Source organism: Protopterus annectens, chromosome 11.part0 (genome assembly GCF_019279795.1).
Source record: "Protopterus annectens isolate FY-2018-M chromosome 11.part0, PAN1.0, whole genome shotgun sequence".
Lineage (NCBI taxonomy): Eukaryota > Metazoa > Chordata > Ceratodontiformes > Protopteridae > Protopterus > Protopterus annectens.
Window position 1 is genome coordinate 1,412,872,835 of NC_056745.1, and position 20,604 is coordinate 1,412,893,438.

At 37.6% G+C, this 20,604-nt stretch overlaps 1 protein-coding gene across 1 annotated transcript in view; it reads right to left on the reverse strand.

Annotated features, from left to right (window-relative positions):
* Positions 1-577: 577 nt before the first annotated feature.
* TFEC (transcription factor EC) overlaps positions 578-20,604 on the reverse strand; it is a 505,518-nt gene continuing 485,491 nt past the window's right edge. The window contains exons 7-8 of the mRNA XM_044088699.1: positions 19,066-19,213; positions 578-1,122 (exon numbers count right to left, since the gene is read on the reverse strand). Of these exons, the coding sequence (XP_043944634.1) occupies positions 745-1,122; positions 19,066-19,213 (526 nt within the window). The 3' untranslated portion in view covers positions 578-744. The remainder of the gene's footprint in view (positions 1,123-19,065; positions 19,214-20,604) is intronic.

Genomic DNA, 20,604 nt, shown 5'->3' on the forward strand with positions numbered 1-20,604 from the left:
TTTTATGGTGAGCAATATGCAAATTTATAAAATCCCATATATATTATAAAAAAGACTAAATGAATGGTATTTAATGTGAATTCCATCCATAAAAAGATAAAATCATTTGAAATTTCTGGCATTGCTGAGATGGCTTGTCATCATGTGTAGTGAAATATACGCATACCTAGCATGCTAGTAGTGGTTTGCATAAGTAGTAACATTTTTAGGATTTTCTTCCTTTAAATAATGTTACATAATTGCATTAAGAACACAGTAATGCAGTTCATTCTTACTAGGGTATTGCTGTATTACTTTGTTTTAAGAAAATGATTGCAATCCTTTATTTGCTGCTACCATCTCCAGTTGTGATCATAAAACTGAAATCATGAGCTCCCTTTATTTATTTTTGAATGTGGTTTTCAATATAATCTGAAAACTGTAATGTCTTCACAAAGGACAAATAAACATTATGCTTATGTTTGTAAAATATATGGTCTAAGAGTAATGTGTTCATAGAACAGAATGTTTCAGGCAGATTTTTTTTTCTTTTCCTCTCTGCCTGATTTGTCTTTGTTGAGTATACCCCCCCCCCCAAGAATTCATGGTACACTGTTGATCTTTCTGACCTTCTTACATTTCAGTTGTTTCCTGCTTTGATCACTGTAATACACAGCTGTTGCAAACAGCAGCAAATGTTCTTGAGCATTCCTAATTCGTTGCGGCAACCCAAGCAACTACTGTCTTATGACTAAAAAAGTGGTTTCATAGTTCATCGCCATTGTCCGTACTAAAACTACTTCTTCTACTGCTGCCTTTGGATATGGTAGGAGAGATGGCAGACAAGAGGGGGTCAGACCCAAATGGAGACATGTTGTCATTCATGAGTATTTCATCAAGCCTATGTTCTTCTTTTAAAGCTGCACTGAAGGATAAGTCTGTAAAATGTGACAATGGATCCGAGAATGTTGTAGAAACTTCGCTGAGGTCAGTACTTGAAACCTGAGACAGAGATGCCTGCTGTCGATATTCAGCTGCAATATCATGATATGACTGCCCCTTAATAAATTGCGAAGTTAAGTCCACTCTACTAAAAGAGGAGAGAATAGGAAGACCATGGGCACGGGCTTGAATTTCCAGTTCCTAAAAAATTAAATAAAGCAGAAATATAATACAGTGTTTGTTTATTTGTCACTTCTAAGTAAAGTTCACACGGTAAAATCATATTGTAGTATACAAATAAAATGACAAGCAATAATAAAAATAGTAAATACATTTTAATAACAGAATATGTTACTACTACAGAAAATCATTATGGTAATTTTTATTTCCCCTCTGTGATTTGAGAATTTGTGAATGTTTTCTCTTCCTGTAACAAAAGTTATAACTATTACTATGCTTTTCCATGTATGAGCCAAAAATCTAATTTTTCATTCATACATTTGATAAACTGGGTTGGACACTGCACTTAGAAATTTTCTTACCAAGTTGTACTATGTAGTTAATAAATTAATGATCTCTTGGGATATTTTACCTAAACCTAGGTCCTAGAACAAATAACAGCTAATGACCTACAACAAGTAAACAACTTAACATAATACAACAAATACATTTCAACTAAAATTTCCTGAAATTAGATTCATTAATCCATCCAGCACCATTTGTAAGATTACCACAATAAAAGTTTTAGTCAGTGTGAAATAAGCAGATATTGTGGCCCTGTCAGGAACTTTGACCATTCATTCAATCATTCATTCATTCATTTATTCATTCATTCATTCATTCATTCATTCATTCATTCATTCAGATTATCTAAAACCTACTCTTTGATGACAGGATAGGTAGTAGAAATGGTGGTGGTGCTATGCTTATATTCAAATAAATTCCTACCCATACAACTTCTAGAAACCAAAACAGCATCTTTTCTTCACAATAAGTCTTAACTGGGTCATCGGACAATTCTCAGTAGGGGGACACCTAAAGCTCTCTCTGTCTTTAGCAGTGACCCATGACTGGGTGTGGGTAATGCTAGTTTTATCCATGGCTGGCATCTTCTGATCATGAGGGTGAAGCCTGAGTATCAAAGTAACAATTAAATTTGGTTGAAGAATGACGTGCTTATGCTGGGCTTCATTGTATCTTTCTAGTTTATTAAAATCCCAAAGTAACTTCTGCTGTAATTGCTGCTGCCAGTTTTTGATATTATGTCCACTGGTATATAAGGTGCCATTTCACTTATGTTTGTGTTAACTCTTGATATTACTCTGTATTAAGCCATCTGAGTAAAATGGGAAATTGAAAAAAAAAAATACTGAAACCAGAGCAAGTATAAAAAAAGAAAATGTAAGGAAATTATAGTTAAGGAGTAGAACATATTTAAATTGACCATGAAAGGAATGGGGTCATCAACTAGTTCTAAATGAACTGGTAGATTTTTTTCAGATTTGAGGACTGGAAATCAATTTAATGCTATTTCCAATGACATGTAGAGTAATACTTAATGTGATATAGGACAGTTAAGCATAGTGTGCTTGGAATGCATGGTCCGAAGTAGACTTAAGACCAAGTTTAGAAAGGATGGTTAAGCTTAGTGTGCTTGGAATGCATGGTCCAAGGTAGACTTAAGACCAAGTTTAGGAAGGAAGGTTAAACTTACTGTGCTTGGAATGCATGTTCCAAGGTAGACTTAAGACCAGGTTTAGGAAGGACAGTTAAGATTATTGTGCTTGGAATGCATGGTCCACGGTATACTTAAGACCAAGTTTAGAAAGGACAATTAAGCTTAGTGTGCTTGGAATGCATGACCCAATGTAGACTTAAGAGCAATTTTTAGGGATATACTTAATATATGGAAGTCAGAAGATCTATATTTTGAAACTGAAAAACTTAACCTTTCAGTGAATGGTGAAAATACACACACACATACCCATTGCAGATTCTCATCTTTAAACTGCATATGTGCTTACTGCAAGATTGCCATACTCGCTCCTACAGATTTAGACCCATGGCCCTGGACAGAACTTGCACAGCATAGAGATCTATAAAACCCATACTGTGCAAGTATGCACCATAGCAGACAGCCAGGATGCATTTTTGCAATTGACCATACTGACAGACTACCAAATTTACATGCAGCTATACAAACTCACTGTCTATTAGTGCACAGCAGGGGAGCACTTGGCATTAGGAAAGTCTTGCAAATTATGCAAGAGAACATGTGTTAGCTTAAAGCACTATGGAAGGTTAAATATAAACCCCTATGTCACTAGATGGATTACAAACTGGCTCAAGGACAGAACCCACGTGGTTAGAATTGCTGGAGCCATGTCAGACTCCAAACCAGTTACAAGTGGTGTCCCACAAGGCTCAGTCCTGGGACCTCTCTTGTTCGGTATATATTTCTCGGAGGTACAGGCCAACACGGAAGGACTGTGGCTGACCAAATTCGCAGATGATTGCAAACTGGGCGCCGTAATCGACTCTCCAGCCGACACAAGCATCCTCCAAAAGGGCCTCATAGAAACAGACAACTGGTGCCAGAGCCATGGCCTCAAGCTAAATGCCAAAAAGTGTATAGTCATCCCCTTTGGCAAAAACAAAGTGCCCACAAATTACCACATAGGTGGTAATCCATTAAGTACAGAAGAAGTAATTAGGGACCTGGGGACCCAAGTTGATAGCAATCTCTCATTTGACAACCACATGGCCAAAGTGGTTAGAAAAACATTTTATATAGCCCACCTAATCATGAAGGGATTCACATCTAGATAAGGGGAGGTCATCGTGCCTCTTTACTCATCCCTCATCAGGTCCATAATTGAGTACAATGCCCCTTTTGGGATGTACCTTACCAGACACCTGCAGCAACAGGAAAGACCCCAAAAGTACCTCACCAAGAGGATCAAAGGGCTCAAACAGATGCCATATGCTGCCTGGTTAAAGAAACTCCAGCTCTACTCAGTGGCATACCGCCTGTTCAGAGGCGATCTGTGCCTGACATATAAAGCCATGTCCAACCCGGAATTAATGGACATGCTGCACCTCAGAAAATCCAAATCCCATCGAGCTACGCACTCGAGAGACTTGAACCTCAGCACTGAAATAAATAGGACATGCTGGAGGGACAGATTCATAACCCAGAGGCTCCCTTCACTCTGGAATAAAATCCCAGTCCAGGTTTGGCAGAGTCCCTCATTGACCCTCTTCAAGATGAATCTTGATGAGTGGATGGGAGATCGTAGCTTTACCCCGGGTATCACTTCTGTGTCACTGTTAGACAGAGGCACAGTATACTAACCTCGAAAAAGGGCATAGCAAAATTAATTTAAAATGGGTGGCGAAAGCCAAACACACTCTGGCTAGGCTTATAAATGCCCTAGGGCAGATAGCCTAGTATGAACCTATGAACCTATGAAACTAAGGCAACTATGAGTAAGCAAATCACATTTTATGAAACAAGTTTGCAACTAAAATGAGAATGTGGCTGTTTTCACCATTTATTTTCCAGTGCTTTGGCATTTCACCAAATTTGGTTGTGGTTTCAACTAAGCCAACAATGCTACACAAAGTATATGCACTACATTACATAAGTAGTGAAGTCATAACTTTTAAAATGTATTTTCTGACCTGAAATTTCAAGATATTTCAATTATCACAGAAGGAGATTTTCATATATTCCACTTATTGACTCGACTTTAAAATAATGTTTCACCCTCATTCAAATAGAATGTGTACCTTATTTGACAGAGACTTTCTGATATAGGTGCAAGGTAAATTTTAATCTTTTATTTTAAATTTTTTTTCAGTAATGTTCTGATACTGCAGTGAAGGTTATGTTACACGTTATTTTATGATCCACTTATGTATCTCAGTTTAATTTGATTTAGTATAGAATTTTAGATTCAAGTCGATTTTTTTATTAACATTTATATTTAATGTGTGTGTTTATCATCATTTTAGCATAGTAGCTATCAATTAACTACACTCCATTAAATTAAAAGTGAGAAAAAAAAGGGACTGTGCACCCTGCTTATAAAAAATCCACAGCCACACAGACAAACATCATCTTCACTTTGCAATACCTTAGACAAACATTGAAGGAGGCACATGGAAAATACACGTGTCCTGTTAATGGGCATAGAAGTGCTCTAGCTACATGGCTTGTGAATGCCCAAATGACTTTTTTTAAATATGTTAATTGAGGTATTCAGACCAATAAAGCCAAACCTTAATAGATGTGCGCATGATGTATTTTGCACATTTTTATGGGCTGATCAGTACAACATAAGTCAGTTTAGTTTCCCCTGTAATCACCTGGAACACATATTAGAATCCTTATCAAAGGCTAAAAATAATGTTTATGCTGAAACTAAAATCAAATGTGTGCGAGACTGAAACCAAAAGCAAGAGTAAGAGGTTGTTGTGTATTTATTTAATTAATTTATTTATTTACATTTGATTACCAGGTAGTGTCCGACTAGGCCAAAAGCCCATTTTCAGCAGAGACCCATGAGAAAAGCTCCAAAGAAGTTATATAGTTACACATTATTACAAAAAATTATGTGAGTGAAAACCATCACCAAAGCATAAAAGAGGTTCAGGTAATTCACTAACTACATATTATAAACAATCGGCATTAGATAAGAAAATAATGTAAGACAAAAATAAGATATGAATATCAAAGGAAGGTAGAAGTCTCATTGCCAAGAAGACAAAAGGCTAAGGGAGGGAATGCTGGTAGACAGTATAAGAGGGTAAGAATAGTTTGCTGTTTTATTTGTTTTGTTTGGTGTTGCAAGAATGGATTGTGCTTGTTGTTTTATTTGTTTTAAATGTTCATACAGACCCAGGTAACATATTGGGCTGTATTGTGATCAATGCCAAGTATTCATTATCACCTTCCACTTAAATTCTTCAACCTCAGCCTATCAATAGAGTTCTTCTTTGATGCCTGGAAAATGTACTTGTACACAAAAGTGACCCCTTTTCAGACACAGGTGATTATAGGTCCATCAGCCTCACCACCGTTACATGCAAAACCATGGAATATATTATGCAGGATTCATTCATGCAGACATCATCAACTTAACCAATCTGCACCCCACTCAGTAAGGCTTGTGAATGGAAGGTCCTGTCTACTGAAGCTAATAAACTTCACTGAAAAGCGAACAGACACTGCGAACGGTGGTCACTGCATGCTACTTATTTTAACCAGGCTATTGATTTTGTTACTATTATCTCACGCTAGTATTATTAAAAAAGTTGAACAAACTTAATGTAAAACCTGCATTGTTCACTATATTAAAATTTAGCTGCCTAGCAGATTTTAAGTAGTGAGACTTGCCAGTACCCTTTCTGAACATAAAAGTGTGCAGGGATCAGTGCTGAGCCCTATCATGTTTGTCATTTATTTTGCTGATATCCAAGTCAATATCTCTTGAAATGCAGTTGACCGAATTCGCTAATGAGAAGCTTCATGTGTTACAAGGCATATACTTCGAAATATCTAGATACCAGAAAATTGAACTTGAAAACATTGCTTCTAAAAGATTCATAGTCAATATAGCAAAAACAAAAAAGAAAAATGCACAGACCCTCTGATAATTTTATTTACTAACTAGCAGACTGCACAATAGTATGGTAAAGGCACATTCTCACTCCCCACTGTTCTGCGACCTCTCAGGAGCAAATATATGATTATTTTCATTCGCTTCTGCTGGCATTACAAACATTGAACATTATGAATCCTCAGCAATATGAAATGCTCCTGTTATAAGTGATTCTCCTCCTCAAACAGGTACTGTCACCAGAGACCCGGGTACTTATGTGGACAACTCTTTCCACGATAGGCAAAGACAAGACAAGCCAAACCAATATGGTATAAAGTTTAATACAAAATATCCACACCAAATTTGATTAAAAACATGATTTGGTGTGGATATTTTGTATTAAACTTTATACCATATTGTTTGGCTTGGCTTGTCTTTCACTGCAGGTGTATGGACCTTTACTGGCTTTCTTTTCTGCACTACTGTGGAGTTTTGGCATTTGTATTATTTACATTTCCTGTAGTTGCTAGTATATTTCCACAATAGTCAGGAAATCCTACCTTGCCTAGCTAGTTTCCAAGGGACTATCTTCAAGATATGAAGAAATCACCTTACTAATGTACTCTTCCTATATCAAACCTATCAACAAATAGGCCCTCTTTTTAATGTTCAAATCCAAGCATAGTAAGGCCTAAATGATATTTAACAAAAAGGAAATTAAAGCTCTTAAATTCTTCAACTATCTCAACAGATTAGCACAACCATCTTTACATTCAGTTGACTGCCATATGATGTGAGATGACTTGTGTCCTCTTTTTGAGCCATGAAGGTCCCGATTCTGTTTGACCTCTAATTATTTGGCAAAGCCAGTGGCTGTATAAACACCCTTACTTAGGGACCTTAATTTACAAAAACAAAAATACAAGTGTTGGTGGAGGGATAGGTTCCTTACACACCAGATTCAAAGCCAATGAAATAAGTTACCACCACAGGTCAAGCAAAGTACTACTGTGTCTGCCTTTAAGGCTAGTCTTGGTTGGATGCACAGACATAAATTTAGACCAGTTTATCACGGATTGCATCTCGGTCACTCTTACTATTTTAAATATGCCAACTCTGAGATTACATAAAACCAGGAAAAAAAAAGGAAAATGTCCACTATCTCTGGTAATCAGTGGTCTCACAGAAATACCACTAGTTCATGCGCACTTCTTGAACTACATTTTGTTCACATATTTACACAGTTTACTGTCAAAATGTTGAAACTGCAAACAGGTTTCAACAAAATTACTGACTTGTTTATCTGACTTTGGTAATACCAAATTACCAAAAATATTGGAAATGGCAAGCACCCCTGCAGCCTCTATGTGGAGAGGCTGTACCTGTCGCACCCTCTACATTATATATATATATATATATATATATATATATATATATATATATATATATATACCAACTCTGAGATTGCACTGCAGTGAAGAAAAGGGAGCATTTTCTAATCTGCACTGTACTGTGATTTCAATTCAAAACGTCGATTCATATTAGCGAATGTGTACTCACTTTCACTAATATGAAGTCATATATTTTCAGTTTGACATTACGGGTGTTGGTAGAACACACGTTTGACCATATCTGCATTCATCAAACTGCATTTGCACATTTTGATTCTAAACCTATCTACACACATGCACATACATATATGTATATATATATATATATATATATATATATATATATATATATATATATATATATATATATATATATATATAATATGTAAATATATGCAAATGTATATATATATATATATATATATATATATATATATATATACATGTACATGTACCTATGCACGCATGCATGTTTAGAAAGTGGTGACACTGAAGGGGTTGATAAATGCTACAGAAAAGATGCTGCTATGGAAATGTGGATATGACACGGGGTGCTAGGAAAACAACTGTGTCATAATGTGGGAAAAAATAAACAGATTAAAGTAATACAGTTCTTTTACATAGAAGACAAAAACGGATAGTATAAATGGTGCTAAGCAGGAGGGGCTGCTAATCTTTACATTTTTATAAAGACAGAGAGGAAGAAGGTGACTGCATCACTAAGAAGAGAAAGCTACAGTGATTGGTAATTGAACTCGATACTGTAAAAGTGCCAAACAGGTTAAGCACAATGCACAAAGAAAAAATACTGCAGTACAATATTATTACCTAAAGCTCAGGTATGTGAAAGGATTCACTGCATATAGATGTACACTTCCAAATTTTGCTTTAAGGCTTTTAACTATTTTAGAATTTTAATGTGACTTGCCTTAATTTCACATATTCCTTAGCATTAAGTTTGGCTATATGCAGGGCACTCCTGACTTTATAAAAATCCTGGTTTTGGCTAGCATCTGAAGTGAATCTTTTGGACTCAGGTGTAGGGATTGGTGCTGCCACACTGTCTCATTTTCTTATTTATTTGCACATGAAGCAAAGGAAATCAGGTTCAGGATAGTGTCTTGCGGCAAGCATAACTGTTTTTTTTTTTTATGTGGTTCTGTGAAACAAAGCACAATATGAAAGGTACAAAACTGAAGCAATATTTGCAGAGTGGCAGTGAAGACCAATTATTTAGCCAGTATTTCATGATGTAATGGGAGTGATATTTAGAAAGTGTTCAGTAAACCTTGTTTCATTCACTTCCTCCTAGCAGTTTTACACACACACACACACACACACACACGCACACACACATATATATATATATATATATATATATATATATATATTTTTTTTTTTTTAATTAACTGGGTAAGCCAATTGGACAAACGTGCCCCTTATTGGTGGTAACCTGAGAGTATTAAATGGACAGCAGCATGATTTGAGTCAAACACTAGTAGATTAACTGAGGCTGAGGGAGTCAAACCCTGAATTAACAAAAACATGTCATTTGCAACTCAAAGCTGTATAATAGCACCACCCCTCTGTGTTAACTTCCAGAAAAGTGGCAGTACAATTATTTCAGTGTTTTTTTACAGATTCTGCATGAAGTTTAGACTGAGCATCTTTCTCATAACACTATAAAGTAAAAATGTATAAAACAGTACTGTAATATAAAGTCTGGTAGTTTAATAAAAAGGTTATAACTGCGATCTGCAGATAAGTATCATTATCTAACGCTGGGCTTTATTCCTTCAATCTTTCTTTGTCTATCACTTACAAAAGATACACATACATAATTTCACTGGAGACAAAAATCTCGCATACAAACAAGATTGTCAAGAACACATGCACAACATCCAGTTCACAGTATCCACCAAACACATAGACCAACTTATGCTGAGGCACTTAAAGGCAATTTTCCCAAACCTCAAATACATCCTAAGCTTATAAACACCAAAGTCTATCCTCAGCAGTCTTTAAAGACTCACTAAAAGCAGCACCAAACATCACAAACATGCCAACACCTAGTGGAATCTCAAGAACAAGGCCCGTAAGTCTAGTCAACACATTACCCAGGAGTCTTGTCATTCAGAACTACATTGTATGGCATACAGAGGCCATACTCGCTTGATTAAACAAGGGGAGCTAATGGTTAGTTACTTATCTGGTGCATGGAGCTGCCAAGTTAAACATGTACTCAAGTTGCTACACCACAGGTACCAGTATGATTTTATCATAGGCCATATGTGCATTAATGACATTAGATGTACTTCCTTGGACCTTATGAAAAGAGGTTTGGTTGATCTCTGTGAATTTGTGTTTCAGTTAGGTATGTGGGTGTGCCTTTCATTAAGCAGCATTCTACTTTCATTAAGGATGAACAAATTATTGACTTTACTAATAGGCTTTGTTTGTCTTATCTTTCCAGGAGGATTCAATATTTGTCAGCATTGTAGGACATAGTTTACAAACAATGTTGCTCTGCAAAGGATGGCCTACACCTATATCATCTAGACTTCTAAATATTGTCTAAAACTTTATCCACTACCTTAGAGTGTTTTTTAGGCAATGCCAAATTGACAAGCATACTGACATAACAAACAAAATACAAAGAAACTTAAAAATGATTGACTTCAAGAATTGGCTAAGCTTCTGGTGTCATTCAAAGGGGATCTAGTATCTGTCTACTTGGGAAGACATGATCAACAAACCACGATGTTTTGCCAGAGATGGTCTACACCTGTCACCCCTAGGATTCAGGTTACTGGCTAAAGCGCTTGCCACCCCTATAGTGCCTCTTTTAGGCAAGGTTTAAAGGACAAAACCACCACCGTAACAGATACAAGCATGCAAAATCTGAAGGTAATGCTACTCAATGCTAGAAGTCTAAATCTCAAAATGCACTCTCTCGAGGCACTCCTAAAAATGGAGAAGATCGATGTCTGTGCAGTGACTGAGACCTGGTTCAAGGCTCCAGAGAGCACCCCTGCAATACCAGGCTACAACTTTTAACACACTTTTTGGCAACAGAACCAAGACTGAAACAATAAAGGTGGAGGAGTGTCCATATTCAGCAAGGATATTCACACCTACAGACTAGCTGCCCAACACAATGCATCTGAAATTCTCCAGGTGCAACTAACACTAGGTAAGACTGCAAACAAATTGTAGTTTGCTACAGATTCCCCACCATGCCCCAAGTTTCTAACTACACCTTTCTAAACATGCTGGAAAATATTAAGATACAACCAAATACCCAAATACTGGGTGATTTCAGCTACCCTGCCATTAACTGGAAAAATTACTCGGGTACCAACACCTTTTCCTAACGGTTCTTGGAATTCATAAATTCCAACGCCCTGGATCAACTAATCCATTGTGCCACCAGGGACTCTAATATCATAGACCTGGTCATTGCCAACATGGGAGATAGATGCTCCACACCAGTGGTCACCCCCTCATTGGTCAGGTCTGACCATAAGCAAATCACCCTTGACATTCACATCCCACCCCCACCCCCCAGTAAGGAAACCTCCGTAAAAAAATCTTCTCCAAAGCCAACTTCATGCTACTATAGTCAAAAGTGACAAACTTCATGACACCCATGCAGACGGGATCTGAAAGTTCGACTGCTGAATCCTACACTAAGGCACTGTATGAGCACATCCACTTATGCATGAATCATGCCATCCCAGATAGAACCAAGATGCTCTCCTCCAAAAAGAGGAAGCCAATATGGTGGTCCCCTGCTATAAACAAACTATACAACAGAAAGAACAAACTGCTGTGGAATAGAGGAAAATCCCAGGATGCAAAAAACTATCTCACCAGCCTCAGTAAGAAGCTGAGATCTCTCATGAAATCCTCAGAAGCTAGTTATGAAAATAAAATTGCCAAAGATTCCAAAGACAGCCACAAGGTATTCTATAGTTATGTCAAGAATCTAAATGGCAATGCTCAGATCTGCTCTGAGCTACAACAGAACGGCATTAAATATACTGATCCCAAGGATATTGCCAATATCCTAGTAGATCGATTTAGTGCCAACTTCCCCCGCCTTTCACCCCCTAAAGCACCCATCTCAATACCAAGAGATTGCCAAATTCTGGTAATCATGGCCACACAGGTAGAAACCGCACTCTTCAAAGCTAAGAATACAGCATCCATGGGGCCAAATGACAACTCAGGCTGTGCACTACATGAACTACAAAATGAACTGGCACCTCACCTAAGTGTCATGTCTAATCATAGCCACACCTCAGGCTTCGTGCCCAATGAGTGGTGCACAGCTACAGTTATTACACTCGACAAGGGGGGATCCACCTCGGATCCCAGGAACTACTGTCCCATCAGTCTGATGAGCCTGATCTGTAAGGGCATGAAATGCATTATCATGGAACTTATAAACAAAGATATTGGCAACCTTCAAACACTGGACCCCACCCAGTTTGAGTTCATGAAGGGACGATCTTGTCTCCTGAACCTGATTGACTTCTTCAAATCAGTCTCCAGAGCTGTGGACGAGGGTAAGGCAGCCCACACAGCCTGTCTGATCCTCGCCAAGGCCTTCAACACCATCCACCACTCTGGAATCATAGATAAACTTACTAAGCTGGGCATAAATCCCTACATCGCTCGATGGGTTGCCAGCTGGCTTACTGACAGAACCCAGACTGTAAAAGTAGCTGCCTCCAAATCCAGCTCCAGGTAAGTGACAAGTGGAGTACCTCAGGGTTCAGTCCTGGGACCTCTCTTCTTTGGCATCTACTTCTCTGAAATACAGGCCAACACTAAGGGACTCTGGCTAACAATGTTCGCAGATAACTGCAAACTGGGAGCCATTATTGAATACCCAAATTATGTGGATATTCTACAAAAGGGCCTTACAGAAACAGATGCCTGGTGCCAGAGCCATGGGCTCAAGCTTAATGCCAAGAAATGTATAGTTATCCCCTTTGGAAAAAAACATGTAACCATGAATTACCACATAGGTGGCAGTACACTAAACATCGAAAGTATGATGAGAGACTTAGGGACACAGGTGGACAGTGGTCTCACCTTCGATAACCACATCGCCAAAACAGTCAGGAAAACCTTCTATGTGGCACACCTCATCACTAAGGGCTTTTCATCCAGAAAAAAGGAGGCCATTGTCCCACTGCACTCATCCCTCATTAGACCCATTATAGAGAATAACGCCCTATTTGGTATGTACCTCGCAAGACATCTGCAACAGCTGGAAAGGCAGCAGAAATACCTCACTAAAGCAGATACCATATGCTGACCATCTAAAAATATTCCAGCTATACTCTGTGGCGTATCATCTACTCAGAGGCGATCTCTGCTTAACATACAAGGCCATGTCAAACCCTGAGCTATTGGACATGCTCCACTTAAAGAAATCCCAATCCTTCAGAGCCACAAGCTCCAGGGATCTATACCTTGTCATCAAAATAAACAAAACATGCTGGAGGGATAGGTTCCTAACACAGAGACTCCCCATACTCTGGAATAGACTTCCCATACATGTCAAGCAGAGTGCCTCCTTGGCCCTCTTCAAAAGGAACCTTGATGATTGGATGGGAGATAGGAAATTCACCCAGGGGATCATGTCAGTCACCCTGCTAGACAGGGGTCCATGGAAGCAAATATTATGGGAAGAAATATTCAGGGAATTGTTATGGCTAGGTTTGTATAGGCCCTAGGGCCGATAGCCTAGTACCAACCTATGAACCTATGAACCTAGGAAAAGTGTTATTATTCAATGCTAGGAGCCTAAATAAGAAACACTACACCCTACAAACTCTCCTCAGTCTGGAGAACATAGACATTTGAGCCATTGCCAAAACATTGTTTATATCCACAGAAAGTTATCCAGGAGTTCAAGGCTTCAGTGCCTTCCACATATTTGGACAATCAGCTGCACAGATGGGGACAAAAGATGAAAGTGTCTCAATCTATATTAGCAAGAGGAATAACACTAGGTTGGTTAAAATGCCCCAGAATTTATCCATGTGCAAATCACCATATCGTAGCAAACTATAGGTGACCCTCCATGTCCCTATAATATCATAGATTGCATCAAGACTTAATGGAGACACTAATCATTAAGCTAAATGCACTTTTCATGGGAGACTTTACGTACCCCTCTATAGATTGGGAAACATACACTACCTCATACCTGCAGGCACAATGATTCCTGGACTTCACAAATAACAGTGACCAGGCAGTTAGCACACCTACCAGAGGTTCAGACATATTGGACCTGGTCCTCACCAATACAGGAGAGGACTGCAGCCCCCCATTACATCCACACTGATGAGTTTGGACCGCAAAGCTGTCCATGCATGGCATACAGGGCATCCTTGGATCCAGCTTTGAATGATTTTTTTGCACAGCCACAAAATGAACAGCATCCGAACCAGTAGATCCAGGAACTTAAATTTTTCTTGACATAAATAAGACATTTTAATGTGAGAGATATAGTATTTGTCACAGAGGATCCCTATACTCTGGAACATGGTCTCCATCCATGTGAAACAGAGTCCATCCCTAACCCTATTTAAACATAACCTTGACCAATTGATGGGGAAATCAGAAATTCACAGTGGTTCTGGTTCCCGTGTCTCTGATAGACAATGGCAGATGCAGTAGTAATACACAAACTGACATACCCCCAACACATAACCTTTAGAAACTTCCCAAATAACATACCCCTCCTAATAAATACCCATGATATATAAGGACACAGGTGAGTTGGGGTGCATGGCTATAGTTATCATGGCCCTAGCAACTTCCTAAATAACATACCCCCTCCTAATAAATACCTGTGATATATAAGGACACATATGAGTTGGGTTGCACGGCTATAGTTATCATGGCCCTAGAAACTTCCTAAATAATATACCCCCTCCTAATAAATACCTGTGATATATAAGGACACAGGTGAGTTGGGGTGCATGGCTATAGTTATCATGGCCCTAGAAACTTGCTAAATAACATACCCCCTCCTAATAAATACCTGTGATATATAAGGACACAGGTGAGTTGGGGTGTACGGCTATAGTTATCATGGCCCTGGAAACTTCCTAAATAACATACACCCTCCTAATAAATACCTGTGATATACAAAGACACAGGTGAGTTGGGGTCTATGACTGTAGTTATCATGGCCCTATAAACTTCCTAAATAACATACTCCCTCCTAATAAATACCTGTGATGTATAAGGACACAGGTGAGTTGGGGTGCATGGCTATAGTTATCATGGCCCTAGAAACTTCCTAAATAACATACCACCTCCTAATAAATACCTGTGATATATAAGGATACAGGTGAGTTGGGGTGCACGGCTGTAGTTATCATGACCCTAGAAACTTCCTAAATAACATACCCCCCGCCTAATAAATACCTGTAATATATAAGGACACAGGTGTGTTGGGGTGCATGGCTGCAGTTATCATGGCCCTAGAAACTTCCTAAATAACATACCCCTCCTAATAAATACCTGTGATATATAAGGACACAGGTGAGTTGGGGTGCACGGTTGTAGTTATAATGGCCCTGATGATCATTAGCCTATTATATGCCTATTAACTTATAAAACTAAGATCATGACTGAATGAGTCATTTAACTATAAGTTACTCATGGTTTGCTCCTGAAAACTGACAACTCTGCCTTGTGGACTTACCTTGTTAACAAAAAATTAAAACAAATGCAAAAATTACAAATAAATTCCTATAGATTGCATGATATAAGTTTGCAAATCACTCTGGGTGTCCATAGAGCTGTTAAATAAATGTAGTACATGTAAGTAGATATGTCTGTAGTAGTATTCATTTTATAAAAGGCAGAATTTTTTGTGACAATAATATCACAGCTGTCTACAAAGGGTGAACATGCATTTTTGCTTTTAACAGACTGAACCTAGGCTATTATATTCAAATTGTTTTTCATGAGTTAATCTGATGTATGTGTTTTTTTCTACAGAGCATGTTTACTAAGTTTCATGAGCAGATTATATTAACTAAGCTGAATATATAATGTTTTTAAAAAAAAATAATTAATATTCAGCTTAAATTCTGTAGCCTAAATAGTGGCTTTTAATTCTTGGATGCCTTTCAATCTTCATAAACTGGTCAATAAAATGTTCCTTTGCAGTGTTGTCAGATGTTAAATTTGCACTGTCCTGCTCTTGAAACGTCTTTTTGCTAGAGACCATTCAAGCTCATATATTATTATCTCTAAGGTGTATGCACAGAAGTGGCTGAGTGTCCCCCACACATCTGTAATAACTGTGATTTCAGTGATGACATACAGTGGATATAAAAAGTGTACACACCCCTGTAAAAATGCCAGGTTTTTGTGATATAAAAAACTGAGACCACAATAAATAATTTCAAAAACTTTTCCCACCTTTAATGTGACCTATAACCTGTGCAATTCAATTGAAAAACAAACAAATCTGTGAGGGAAAAAAATATAAAAAAATAAAAAAAATGTACAATATGCTGGTTGCATAAGTGTGCACATCCATAAAATAACACTTTGTTATGTGTGTACATCATTAAACTAATACTTTGTTGAAGCACCTTTTGATTTAATTACAGCATTCAGTCTTCTTCGGTACACACATGCCATCAATTAAAGAGACTCTGATTAACCCCAAATAAAGTTCAGCTGCCCTAGTAGGATTTTCCTGACATTTACTCAGTTGCCTGCTACAGCAAAAGCCATGGTTCCCAGAGAGCTTACAAAGCATCAAAAGGATCTCATTGTTGAAAGCTACGAGTCAGGAGAAGGGTACAAAAAATGTCCACAGCATTGGATATACCATGGAACACAGTGAAGACAGTCATCAAAAAGTGGAGAAAATATGGGACAACAGTGACGTTGCAAAGAACCGGATGTTCCTCCAAAATTGATGAAAAGACAAGAAGAAAACTGCTCAGGGAGGATTACAAGAGACCTACAACAACACTGAAGGAGGTGCAGGAATTTCTGGCAAGTGCTGGTTGTGTACTACATATTTCAACAATCTCCCATATTCTCCATATGTCTGGACTATGGGGTAGGGTTGCAATTGGAAGCCTTTTCTTACATAGAAAAACATCCAGGCCCGGCGAAAATTTGCAAAACAATACAAGTCTCCCAAAAGCATGTGGGAAAATGTGTTATGGTCTGATGAGACCAAGGCTGAACTTTTTGGCCACAATTCCCAAAGGTACATTTGGCGCAAAAACAACACTTCATATCACCAAAAGAACACCATCCCCACGGTGAAGCATGGTGATGGCAGTATCATGCTTTGGAGTTGCTTTTCTTCAGCTAGAACTGGGGCTTTAGCCAAGGTGGAGGTAATTATGAACAGTTCCAAATACCAGTCATTTTTAGCCCAAAATCTTCAGGTGTCTGCTAGAAAACTGAAGATGAAGAGGAATTTCACCTTTCAACATGACAATGACCCCAAGCATATATCCAAATCAACAAAAGAATGGCTTCACCAGAAGAAAATTAAGGTTTTGGAATGGCCCAGTCAGACCCCAGACCTAAATCCAATAGAAAATCCGTGGGGTGAGCTGAAAAGGGCTGTGCACAAGAGATGCCTTTGCAATCTGACAGATTTGGAATGCTTTTGTAAGGAAGAGGGGGCAAATATGTGCCATGTTGATAGACTCCTACACAAGAAGACTAAATGCTGTAATTAAATCAAAAGCTGCTTCAACAAAAGTTAAGGGTGTGCACACACAGCAAAGTATTAGTTTAAGGGTGTGCACACTTATGCAACCAGCATATCGTACGTTTTTATTTTTTTGTATTTTTTCCCCTAACAGATTTGTTTTTCAATTGAATTGTACAGGTTATAGGTCACATTAAAGGTGGGAAAAGGTTCGAAACCATTTATTGTGGTCTCATTTTTTATATCACTAAAACCTGGCATTTTAACAGGGGTGTGTACACTTTTTATATCCACTGTATCATTCTAGGCACTTTTTTTCAACCTAAGCAGAAAGAGGGGAAAGCAACCATTATATCATGCAGAATTCAGCTGCTGCATCACTTCAAGTGCCGCACAGGTTCCTTTCCTGTTGACTTGTTGACCTCATGAATGGTAGCTAGCATAGACAGGATTCTGAACATGCATGTCTGCTACTGTACAGCCTTGCATCATCTGCTCCTCCCTCAAACAAATCCCATGACTTTGCTGTCTTGTTCTCATATTCATTTAAAAGGCTATATCATATTGCAGATACCAGACCATATCAATCAGTGAAAATATTTACCCTTCTAACCTGTATTTACCCTGTGACAGTTAAAGACTAGTCTCAAAGTAATGTCCAGTTACATTATGCTGTAGTTAATACATACTTTGCAAAAAATGTGCAGTGTGACACAACTACAAACCATGTTAGTGCATCTTCTCTTAGAATAAGCAACATACCTCTCAACCTCTTAGAGCAAGAAATCTGAACAAAGCCATAAATAAAAGTGGGACAAAGACCCAAAAATAGAGGCCATTATTAAATATTGCTCTTACATACTTAGAAAGTTGAGTAACAGGTTGTACAATAACACAACTTTTCTGAAGGGTATGAAGTCTGAAACTCAAATGTCTGTCATTATTTCCTAACTTCAATCTTTAATGATTTGCTACTAATTTGCCAGAAAACCACAATTTTATGAAAAATGGACCAAAAATATTAGGCAAACACCTGGACATTCTGTAAAATTCTGTACAGCTGAGAGGTATGAAAGGAAGACCAAGCCTCACTTTGGCTAAATAATATTCTTGAATTGCATGGCATTACCAAGCTTTACACATTTTGCAAGTGAAATGTTCTCACACTTCCCATACTTTTCCTTACGATCACATACTCTTTCTTTTATTAGTGTTTTTCGCTGAAATTTGCCTTAACATTTCCCTGTTGTGTATTGCTTATTATTACAATTAACTGTTTAATATGCAGGGTAAATAGTTTCACAATTTTTACCCCCGTCAACTGAAAAAAAAGCAGCTTTAACTCAATGAATTATTTTCAGCACTTTTCAGGTAATAAAAATTGTACTGGCAACTGTAATGGCAAACGTTTCTGTGTGCCCACCTGAATTCGAAGTAGAAGCCTTCTGTTAGCTTGCTCTAGTTTCTTCTGTCTGTTCTCTAATTCTCTTGACTTCTGCTGTTCTTTCTGTAACCACTTGATGTACTCCACAGACGCTTTTAAAATAGTTCCTTTGTTCCATCGCATATCACTGTAGAATGCAGAGATAACCTTTCACAATTGTGCACATCAGCAGAATTTGTAAGAACTTACAAAATCTTTCACATTAATATAAAATACTGATTTACATGTCCATTATTCACTCATGGACATTATTGCCTTTGAATGGGATTTTTTAATAGAATAGTTAAGGAGACCTTACATAGTAAAATTAATCCCAGTGTGAAAATAGGTGTCAAAAGAAGTAATAAAAGGACTTTTGTAGAGAGGCTAAATGTAATATCATGATTGTACTATTACAGTTTTTATGTATATTTGGTGAAAAATTGCTTTTATTATTAACCTCAAGATTAAACACCATAAGCAGTGTCCCTATTGTATGTGCTTGAGAGGTACTTTACCACTGAAATTAAACCTAACTTTAAATTCAAAGACTCACTGCACATAATAACTTGTAGAAGCATTTGACATTTTTCTGTGATATTAGTTTTCTAAATACAGACTTGAAGAAATCTTTCATCTACAGCAGAAGTAGCGTTGAGAATTTATTGCCACTTTTGCTTGAGGTACCCTTTCCTTGTTTAATTTCAGCAGTAAACAGCAACAATCAGCAAACAGTACATGCAAAAAGTTTTTGGAATACGGCATTTAAATTCAACAAACTCAGATGTGAAATTCTGAAAAAAACATTTTTTCTTTATCTCTGAGAAAGGAAATGCTGAATAAAAGTAATATGCAACAACAGTGAGACATGCATTATGCTTTGTTAAGTATAGATAGACATACATGTGAAGGTAATATCATGGCAAATGTTTTCTGGGCACTTTTTCACAAGAAATGCACTTTCAAAATTCTTTTAATTTGGATATAGGAATGCATTTTTTTGCATAAATAATAATCTGACTACTTTTTTCATTGCTTCTGAACTTCATGCAGAAGCTTTACAGGTAATGAATATTAGAAATTACAGATTTTTAAATATTTTTTAGTAAATGAATGTAGCATTATAGCACACTAAATGCAGATTACAACTTCAGAAATTACATATGGTAAAAAAAAAACAGGCCTCTAAAAAAAGAAAGAAGATGTTACAGATGACTACAAAATCCAATGAATGAAAACATTTAGGTATTACATAAACCATCAGCATGATATTTATTTGCATTTTGCTGGCTGTTAGTCTTATTATGGGAGACTTGATATCGCATTCATACTATAGGAAATGTAGCTAGGGCACTGGGGAACATCCCTTACTGTTTTTAATAGCTGTCTTGGCATCTTTCACATCAACTTGAGTTCCCAGCAACTCAAACAGATGGAGCCTTAGTTTAATATCTCATTCAAAGGACAGCACATCTTGGGAACAGTATCCCCTTATACTCTACTGCAGTGCCAGTCCTTGAAAATTAATCCAGTTACCTA